The sequence below is a fragment of the Pleuronectes platessa genome, chromosome 7 (assembly GCF_947347685.1).
Source record: "Pleuronectes platessa chromosome 7, fPlePla1.1, whole genome shotgun sequence".
In the NCBI taxonomy this organism is placed as follows: domain Eukaryota; kingdom Metazoa; phylum Chordata; class Actinopteri; order Pleuronectiformes; family Pleuronectidae; genus Pleuronectes; species Pleuronectes platessa.
Genome location: NC_070632.1, coordinates 13,778,369 through 13,789,019, shown reverse-complemented (window position 1 = coordinate 13,789,019; position 10,651 = coordinate 13,778,369). Strand labels below are relative to the sequence as shown.

At 41.7% G+C, this 10,651-nt stretch overlaps 1 protein-coding gene across 4 annotated transcripts; it reads right to left on the bottom strand.

Moving 5' to 3' along the window:
- Positions 1 to 8,867, bottom strand: blm (BLM RecQ like helicase). 4 transcript variants are annotated; one of them, XM_053426772.1, is made up of 22 exons: positions 8,554 to 8,867; positions 7,368 to 7,428; positions 6,629 to 7,277; positions 6,385 to 6,502; positions 6,201 to 6,304; positions 5,983 to 6,097; positions 5,219 to 5,889; positions 4,829 to 5,005; positions 4,624 to 4,742; positions 4,414 to 4,527; positions 4,185 to 4,283; positions 3,937 to 4,085; positions 3,745 to 3,851; positions 3,090 to 3,250; positions 2,735 to 2,930; positions 2,423 to 2,613; positions 2,190 to 2,334; positions 1,879 to 2,078; positions 1,558 to 1,753; positions 1,334 to 1,456; positions 639 to 840; positions 1 to 539 (listed from the first exon to the last, which is right to left on the bottom strand). In XM_053426772.1, exons 1-22 carry the CDS (start codon positions 8,646 to 8,648, stop codon positions 350 to 352), a joined length of 4,182 nt encoding a protein of 1,393 aa, XP_053282747.1. In that variant the 5' UTR covers positions 8,649 to 8,867; the 3' UTR covers positions 1 to 349. The 4 variants fall into 4 exon arrangements, with proteins under 4 accessions (XP_053282747.1, XP_053282749.1, XP_053282745.1 ...); XM_053426774.1 differs by lacking the exon at positions 8,554 to 8,867 and adding an exon at positions 7,512 to 7,748; XM_053426770.1 differs by having other exon boundaries at positions 6,629 to 7,428.
- Positions 8,868 to 10,651: the final 1,784 nt, after the last annotated feature.

Sequence of the window (10,651 nt, the reverse complement as noted above, 5' to 3'; positions counted from 1 at the left end):
TTAAATGAATTTATTCAAACATGAAATAAACATTGAATAAAACAAAAGTGCTTCTGTGGCTTTTGTGAAACGACAAACTCAGCACAGCATGCTTCTCTCATGAAAAACAAAATCTTTAGAATGTTGATGACACGAAACATTAAATGTTATCAACTTCAATTCGACTTTAATATACAGTGAAAAAAATCTTCAGATTTCCAATATAATTTTACAACATTCAATATAAAATCTGGACCAACACCATGAAAAACTGTACAGAATGTTAATATAAAACAGGATAAATACTACACAATCACCGACACCAGCAGGTTTGAAAAGTAGTGAATCAGTAGTTTCACAGACGACAGTTCTAGCTCATGTTTGAGAACGTTGGCTTTAAGAAAGGTCGTTGTCTGGATTGAGGCGTCGGGGCAGACAGGAAGCCCGGCCTCCTTTCTGATGACGCATCTCCTGCTGAGCTTCTGGACCCTCGACCGGCAGCTTTCGCTCCTCCTCTGGAGCTTGATGACGACCATGACTTATTGCTGTTGTAGCCATTACTAAAGCAACAGAAAGACAGAAGTTGTTAAGAAAATAAGCTTTCAGCTTTGAAGCAAATATTATTTCTAAATATAAAATGAGAGACAAACGATACCGACCCTTTGGAATTGGAGCTTGCGTTGTATCCTTTTCTCTTCTTGGAACTCTTGAAGGACGGAGCCTTCTTCCTCTTCTGTCCCTGTGAGGACTGATTACGAAAGTAGGTGGAGGACTCTGTGTCGTCCTCTTCGTCGTAATTTATATTTGCACGGCCTCGAGTCGTGTCTATCCATTCATCTCCACCACCGGCAGCCTGCTCCTCTACAGAGACAATGTGCAATAATGTGCGAAAATCAGGGAAGTTTTCACACCTGAAAGTCTAAACCAAGGTTCACGTCATTGTTAACATTTGATTTTGTTTTGGTTTCACTTATCGTCTGCGGCGGGGAGGAGTCTTAGTTTTTCGAAGGGAGAACATTTATGAACTGGTTAATTTCATTACTGCTTTAATATCACCATGGTTTTACTACCAGCTAAATGAACATCCTCGTTATTCAAACATTATATCGTCAGAAGCAAAGACTTCTTCTATTGTCTAACTCCATCTACACCTCCTGCCACTGGTCTGAAAGCTGGACTGTGTTTTCACACTGCAAACCAACGGAACCATGGTTCACCTTGATCTGGACCGAGACTAACTCTTTTGATCTGATGATATTTTGGTTCGTTGTCCGGATTCTGATCCGAGACAAATGGAATAAGGTCTGGACCAAACAAGGTAGGTGTTAAAGTGTAAAGAACATGGAGCATTTACCAGGTAGCTGCCACTCAGAATATTTCTGTAGGAGCTGAATGACCTCAGCTCCATACTTCTCCAGTTTGTCCTCCGTCACTCCATCGATCTGCAGGAGGACTTCAGTGTCACAGGAAAGCTTCTCTGACATTTGGGGAGAAAAAGGATGAAAAAGTTAGAAAATTCTGGTTGTATCATATAAGCTGTACTGGTATTTGAAAGTCAACGCCTGTTCCAGACATTACCCGATATCGTTTTCAAGGTGGCAGTGGAGAAGATGTTGAAATAGTGAATGCCAAACGCTTTCCCGAGCTGCTTGCATAAATCCGTCAGCTCCTTCAGACACTTTTGAACCATCTCATCTCTCTGAGAAACGTTCTTGGTCACTGAAGCTTTGATTCTTCTGCTGCTTGACGCACTCTCTGTCTCACAGAACTCCACCTACGACAGGTTAAGGGTTGGTTATTGTTCAGTGCCCCGATTGATATATAAGACTTCAGTAAGCATGAGTCATATTCTACCTCTTCAAACTGCCTTAAAGTAGATGTTTGAATATGACATATTACCTGCATATTTCCCGACAGCACGCTCATGGCTTTTGTTCCAGCAGAGATGTAAGACACAGCTTGACCGTTGAACACAATGTGCAGGTCCTCGACCAGGACGTTATCCAGAACCAGTTTTTTGAAGAGACGGTCGGCGTTGTGTCTGGTGTAGGCTCCTCCCTTCCCAAACATTCCTGTCTGTACCTTTGCAGTTTTAGATCCTGACAAAACATAAGAATAGAACATATGTTACCACAGTCTTTTTGCAAACATAATGCAACATTCAGCTACAAAAGATGCTTTTTCATTGCGAGCAGGAACCTGTACTGTACCTAGGAAGATATCCACGAGCATGTTCAGCGTCAGCCGGTTCTGCTTAGCAGTCTTGCCAAACTTCGCTCCGACTTTCTCGCAGTTCTCCTGGACGAAGCTCACAATCTTTTTCACATCTTCGGTAACATTTCTTATCTTGTATTGCTGCGGACAGGAAATTAAAAATGTAGTTCAGCTGGAAGCAGGCCGGCAGGTTTTGATTACAAGATAAACAATCAGAAACTATTCCTACATTGGGTTTTGAACAGTTGTCACAGGTGACATCAGGGTGCTCTTTACAGAAGCTTTTGTTGAAGTTGAGCTCTCCAAAGTAAGCGAGCAGCTGAATTCTTCTACAATCCATGATGTTCTCGCAGAAGTGCACCATGCTGTTTAGGTTGTTGAAATGAGTCGCTTTGGCATGTCTGTCACCTTCTCTGTCCACTGTGAAAAGAAAGATGCAACCAGGTCTACATGAGTAATACGTACGGTTAGTCATTTGGACAGTAAACATGCTTTGGGTGATTTCACAGGATGTGAGATAGCTGTTATTTGTGGCACATACTGCTGAGGATCCTCTTGATGCGTTGCACGTCAGTGTAGGAGTAGAACAGAATACAGTGAGAGACGTCTCCGTCTCTGCCGGCTCGTCCCGACTCCTGGTAGTAACCCTCCACTGATTTCGGCAGACTGGCGTGAATCACATACCGCACATCAGGCTTGTCAATGCCCATGCCAAAGGCTATGGTGGCACAGATGACCTGGCAGACAAAGGGGAACAATGAAACCAGAGCAACGTGCAGTATGACTTATACTTATACTTTAAATCCTTCAAACATCTACTGGTTTGCAAAATGTGAAAGCTAATTTCTACCTACGAGTCATATTAATCTGTGATTGTAATTGAGTGGGGACCTCACCTGGCAGCCATCCTGATTGATCCACTTGGTCTGCACATACTCCCTGTCACCGTCACTCAGGCCCGCGTGATAAGCCAGGCCTAATATCCTCGCTCTCTGGAGACTCTCTGCCATGGCATCACAGTCATTACGGGACAGGCAGTACACAATGCCAGAGTCACCTGAAACACAGAAAGGCAACTGAATAATCAAAATAAATTATTGCCAAAATATGTCCCAGTATGAAAAAAAAAAAATTGTGGATGTTAATTCGAGGCCACTTACAAAAGCAGTTAAGTATTTTACAGAAATATGAATCATTATTTCCCCACTGAAATTCAGAGTTTTTACATGCTTCAATACAACTAAAACCTTTAATGTGCAGGAAGCATTTTTATTATATATAAATGTATGGAATTATAATTAAAGTACTTTGATGCAACTTAAGCCACTGGACATCTTGAGATTAGTCTGATATGATTTGTCAATGTCAATTGTATTTATATAGCACATTTAAAAACAACTTGGTTGACCAAAGTGCTTTACAGGTGGAGTGGTTTGTTTTCACTTTTCCGATACGAGAATGTGCTCACGTACAAATCTGAGCTGAACATTTCCAAGTGTTCTGAAAATAGCATGAGCAGGGATCAGAAAAAAGTAAGTCTGAATTATTTACGTGGGTAGTGCTTTTTGATCCAGTTGATGCAGTCCTCGTCAACCTTTTTGGGTTTCTTGGGCAACACAGCATACTTCAAGTTTGTTCGGTTGAAACTCATGGTAAACCTGGACACATATTAGACAGAAAATGTGTAGTTAATGTTGGGTGGAGAGAAGAATCTGAGACAGAGCCTGAAGTCAAAGCACTTACACCTGCGGCCGAGTCATACTCAGCTGGTTGAGGATATCTTTCTGGACGCGAGGGGTGGCAGTGGCCGTCAGAGCCATCATGGGCACGTTGGGGAACTTCTGTCGCAGTTCATGCAACTTCTTGTAGTCTGGACGGAAATCGTGGCCCCACTGAAAAATTAAAAAGGTCATAGAAAGATTCGTAAGTACTGCTGCGAAGATAAAAACATAATGCAGACATGCACACAGTAAAGGCAGGGATAAACACACCTGACTGACGCAGTGAGCCTCATCTATGACAAAGCGCGTCAACAGGCCTCTCTCGTACAGGTTATGCAGGGCGGAGATAAGCTTGTTACTTGCGCTGATCTTGGGGAGAAGAGAAGATGCATTACTTTAGAGAAATCAGTAACTAATAACTGAAATGAAAATAAATGTTGGAATCAAACGGGGGATTTCTTGTTTGTTGTAAATAAAGTGTAAACAATCCATTTCTCACCTTTTCAGGTGTAACATAGAGCAGTTTAACGATGGGGTCTTTCCTGGAGAGCTGCATATAGATCTTCCCTACTTCACTGTCACTTTTATCACCAGACAGACTTGTTGCTGGAATCTGAACAATGTGACATTAGAAAAATAACGAAAGTTCTTTCTGATATTTAGAAACTTGACTCTCATCGAACACACAAGCCGGAGCAAACATACTTACATCTAGCGTAGTGAGTTTCTGCACCTGGTCGACAATGAGTGATTTCAGAGGCGAGATGACGATGGAGACGCCTGATGACACGCAGGCTGGCAGCTGGTAACACAAGCTCTTTCCACCACCTACAGATGCGTCAGCAAGAGATTTAAACGTCTTCACTGCAGCTGGTACACAAATTAGTGTGTTTCTGCTGTGCCAGTCGACCAACCTGTGGGCATCAGAATAAACGTGTCTTCTCCCTGAAGCGTTGCATTAATCGCTTCTAGTTGATTGAACCGGAATTGATGAAGACCAAAGCGCTTGTGAAAGATCTTCATCATTTCCTGTGAGTGGGAGAAGTTGAATCCTCTGAATCGATCATGGGCTGGGTTTCTGAAGTCGGGCTCTGCAACGGAAGACGATAAAGCTGAGTCAGTAAAATGCACAAACCTACCACACCGCTGCAGAACCAAATTTTACATGGTGTGGTGAATAATCCTGCACAAAATTGCACAAAATAATCTGTGCTTTGCGAGTTTTGGGCCAGTCATCGTACATTTCCTCATTGCAGGCATCTAATAAATACAAGCACAGATGATTCCTTGCCATGCTGACTTACCAGGGGAGCGGATCTTTGCAGGTTTGGCTGCAGACGCAGGTGTCGTCGGTTTCTTATCCCACGTAGACTTGCTCGGTCCTCCCTCTTTCACTGTAGACACAGCTCTGGAGTTTGTTCCAGTCACTGAAGAAGTTGAGGCTTCATCAAAGTAATCAGGGATATCCGAGTCATTGAAGTCATCTATGTCGAAGTCATCAAAGTAAAAGTCGTCTGCTTCTGTGTTGTCTGCAGCTGTGACTGCTGCTGTATTCGATTTGTTCTTCACTACAGTCTCTGGCTTCGCGGGCGAGAAGAAGAGATCTGAGCCGTCCAGGCCTGTGCTCACTTTCTTTGAGTAACTAAAAGATGGTTTTGTGAGGCTGTGATTTGATGGCGAGTCACACACACCATTATTCTCCACATATAATTGCCCATTGTCTTTTCTGTGCAAAGGCTCCGCATTAATAATACTGTCAGAGAGATCAGAATCATAGTCCACTGAGATTGTTGGAGATCTCCTGATGTGAAGAGGTTTTTTAATGTCCACATGGGCAGAGCCGCTAGAAGACATGCCACTAGACGTATAACAACTAACAGAGGAGCTTTCCTTTAAGCTGGTTTCAGAAATCACTGTGCTGTCTGGCTGCTGCATCCTGAACAGTGCTTCACCACCAGTCGCAAGAATTCTCTTCCTGAATGAGAACGGCAGATGACAGCGGTCATACAAAGATATCATTAAATACCACGAACAACAACAAACGTATTTTCTTCTTAATAGTGCTCACCTTTGAGCCCTCTTCAGTAAAAGCTCACTTCCATAAGACAGACCTATTAGTTCATGTTCCGGGATGGAATCAACCAGAGAACAAATGGACTCCATGATACTGAAAAGCTGCTCATCTAAGACATGGTAAGGAAAAACAAAATCAATAATGAAAACAAAAGGAAAAAAGAACATGGTCCTCGGTTTATGAGTAAAAGGTGAAAAATGTGTAACACCCACTTGTTTTGTCTTTTGAGGGGAGAACAGAAGGTTTATGCAGAGTTGTGACGGGTCTCTTGGTGTACACATGACTGTCCCTGCTTTCATCATCAGCCGCTTTGGATCTGTTTGAAATGAACTACTGCTCAAACATGTGTGCACACTGACTTTAATATTAAAACATGGAAAATTGAAAGAAACTGACCTTATCTCCAATATTTTAGACGTATAAGGGATAGGTGAAGGGGGGATGTAGTCATCATCAGGCTCTGATTTGTCATCGAGCTCTATTACTGCAGTGTCAACCAGCGTTTTCGTATCATCTAAAAAGACAAAAAAACAAAAAAACTTTAAATAGGATTCGTCTTTTGAGAATTCTCCATTGCATTCCTGTCTGTTTTCTCAAATGTGAAAATAAAATACAAATGCAGCAACAAACAGAATCCTACCTTTTTTTTCTTTTAAAGGCTCAGACACAACATTGTTGTCATCCTCATTATCACTCATCAAAGGCTTCAGATGAGCACGACGATGTCTTCTGGGCATTTTAATTGCGGAATCATCCGGGAACAACTCTTCTGGGTCCTGATAAAAACTAAATCCTGGTGAATCTGCTGTTTTGTTGACACTGTGTTCCAATTCCTTTGTTTCCAGACAAGACTGTTCACTTCTGGAGAGGCCATTCTTTTTGGAGAACGAGTTGCCCAAGTCTGGTGTCATAACAGAGTCATTAAGGTTTAGTTTCCTTGCGAATTCATTTTTTCCTCCATTAGGAAGTGAGACTGGCTTGGTGCTGCTCCCTGATGTTTCTGAATTGAATGAGTCATTTTTTCCTTTGGCAGGAGTTTCAAAGTCATCAATATCATCCCAATCATCCAGTTGAAATCCAAGAGATGCATCCAGACTCGTGGAGGTGCCGTTTTCACTAGGAAAGTGGCTGTTATGTATAGATGGAGCCGTAGTCAACTTTATACCAGACACTGCTGGAGGAGTCTGAGCACCAGGAGCACAGTTACCTGCTGGGCTGATGGATTCTGACTTGCCTTTTGAACTTACAGGGAAGAAGTTGTTGATTTTGGCCTTTTGAGGTCCCTCAAGCTTGTTCGAAAATGCCAAAAGAGATTTAGTCACCACACTGTTCTTAGGGACATTGACATTCCTGTTTGCCAAAGCATTTGCGCTGATTACCTTGGTCGAAACTTCCTCCTTTGACGTAGCTGATGAGATCTTCTTTTTGAAAGAAAAGGCCCTGAAAAATACACAAGTATGAAATTAGGAAAACGTGAACAGCTGAAGGCAGGGGTGTAATGCAAACTTCAATCCCTCTGAGACCTGTATGCCTCCAGGACAGGTAGAATAGAAGCTGACTGCTCCCGGCCTGGATGCAAAATGTTGGTGATACTCCCCTCTGGCAGAAGGCTGTCCATCAGGGCCAAAACCTGACGCCACGAGAACAGTTTCTTTCTCTCTGCAGCTTGCCTTATCAACAGGATGTGGACAGCTTGCAGGTGTGGTGTTGCATAAGCAAGCGCACACCAACGTCAACTTGTATGACTTGCGCCACCAGCCACAGATGGAAAACAGCTCACTATAAACATGAACGCATATAAAATAGCCAATGGCACAATGTCTGAATGTGGCATTTCTCTTTGATTTACTGTAGCATCACTAGTAGTTAGGGCTAGACAATATGTCCAAACATTATATCAAGATAAAGGTTTTAATACCAGTTGATGTTGATAATAAATCACAATAAATGTCACATTATTATTTGTTCTAAGTTTAAAGACTGATGTTTGCTCTTGAGTGAAGGTTGTGGTGCTTTTTTTAAATTCATGACACACAGCAAACCATTTTACCATTCTGATCAACCTCAATTATTGTTTTATTTTTTCACTGTGCTTGCATAAGCAGAACCTCAATATATAATAAAACTGATGTGATGCAATCTGTTAAACTGTTATAGGTGAGATGAGGTAACTGTGACTCTATTAGAGGTTAATGAATCACTTAAAAGTTGTAAACTTAAGGGCCCCGTTAAATACTAGTTTTAGACTCCATAGTGTACTTTTCTATTGATACAAAAATCCTGATTAACACAGTGTACAACAGGCCATGTCTTTAATGTTACAATATGTGTATGGTGAACTGTCGCCATGATGAAGGGAAACGGTTCATATCTAATGTGAAACTACTTCAAGAGAATATGTGGTAAAGAGCAAATACACTTTTCTAGCAGAGCTTAACCCTCCTGCTGTGCAGTTTCCTCACAGATAACTGCATAGCGCTGATAAGTTAGCATAGCTGACAGCTCTTAGCTAACAACTAGCATGAGTTCTAAGGGCGCGGGGCTTTTTGTTGAGGGAGGACTCACCCGGGTTTGGGTTTGGCCAGAGACAGCCTGCTCTGAGCGGCGGTGCTGTGTCTCGCCAGCTGCTCCTCCAGGTTGTTTTGTGGAAGACCGGACATTGTTGCCGAGGAGCCGAGCTAGCCACGGTGCTAGCGTTGGCCGCCACTTTCTTTATCTTTGCCTGCGCGCAACACCGGGCGCGACGAGGAACCGGAGCCTCGCCCTTCGTTTGTCCGGTGAATGAGGTAGAGTCGGTCAAACAGATACGGTTGTTGCCGCTGGTTTAACCACAACACCCACTCAGTGTCTGTGGCTCTGCTGCGCTGTGAGGGCACCGACAACAGATTGAGTTAGCGCCTCTTCTACACAGTGACTCCTGATTGGTGGAAGCTGGGCGTGGGGGGGGGGGGCCTCTGGGAAATGTAGTCTCCTCCCTCGGTAATTGATTTGTAGTCTTAAAGGGTCAGTGTGTAAGATTTAGGTGAAAGGGATCTATGAAATAACTCTAGTGATGTTTTAACTAGTGTGTAAAAATCTAAATTGTACGAATTGTTGTTTTCTTTATTTACATGATAAGCGTGTCCTCTCTGTGGAGGGTGCCATGTTTTTTACAGTAGCCCAAACTGGACAAAACAAATACCTTTTGGGTTTTTATGACACCTGAAGGCTACCACAGGTTTTCTTCAATGTTTGGAGGGTGATGTGAGGGATATTCAGCTGCAACATGCAACTTCACCACTAGATATCACTAAATTCTACAGTTCTCAGAAGGAAGAGACAGCAGCGTTTCCATGGTTTGAACTATCGAACAATCAAAGCCAACACCAATCCACTTTCAATTGCATGTGCCCAATAAAAGGACATTAGGAAAAAGCACCTATAAGAGACATTTTCTGATATGTGGTCCAACAATCAACTATAATGAAATCATATGCACCCTTATAGTAGCAAATCATTGCCCAGACTGTGTCTCCAACCTTAGGTAAAAAGTAAGTAATAGAAGTAAATTTGAGCCAATCAAGCGTTTGTAAGAATGAGTTTGTATAAATGTTAGAGATAATTTTTTCACATGAAGATGATTACTGTAGGTCATTATACATAATTGCTTGCCAGGACAGAGAGCGGTTGTTAAAGAATCATAGATTATGTTATATTTCATGAGATTGGATGAGCATGATGTCAACTGACTGATCTACAAAAACACTTGAGACAAAATGCCCCTGAGATAAAATGGATTTATTAGCAAGAGGTAACTGGGAAACATATTTCTGTTAATTTGTTGTTGTCATCAGCAAACTATTAATACTGCTTTTTTATTTGTTTACAAAACTGGGAATATATCTCAAGGAGCGGAGACAGGAGGGTTGAAAGATAATTTTCATACCACTGGGTATTGCTAACAGCAAAATGTTTATTTGTTTATATACCTTATAAGAGTATGTGCATGTATAAGTGTATACAGTATAAGTATATAGTATTATTCTGTCTGTGAAGGTGTTGCATGCCTGCCACATGAGCTTTAAAAGTGTACTGTACATACATAGTAAAAATACATACAATATTCACAGAATAAGCACTACATTACTATATTCCTGCTAACAGAAATGGTTATAGACAGGATTACAGTATAAATGCAAAACACTCTGAAGTTGTCTCCTATCTCTAAGTCATGGTTGCAAGACCACACTGTCGTAGCATTTTGTGTTTAAGCTTGAGATACAACTCTTTTTTGAAAGAATTACACAGTTCCACATTGAGAAGTATGCAGGGCTGCTTGTACAAAATGTACAGCACATCTCAGTGAGAAGTGAAATAACAACAAAGTACAAAATACTTTCCCATGGACATATAAAGAGCAGGTCACTCTGTCTTATACTACTACAAAAATAGTGTTTGAATGCTGCAGGCAGAGGCCATTCACATAGGTTTTATCATAGTTTGTAACAGCGATGCATATAACAGAGTGATATACAGTCACGTTCCACAATCACTGGAACAGCAAAAAGGACAGATTGTCTTTTAATTACAGAAGAGCAACAACCTTTTACTCTACAAAAGTATCGCCGAACCTGAAGGTACAACACTTACCACCTCGTGTGAGATTTTGTTATGAGATTGAGTT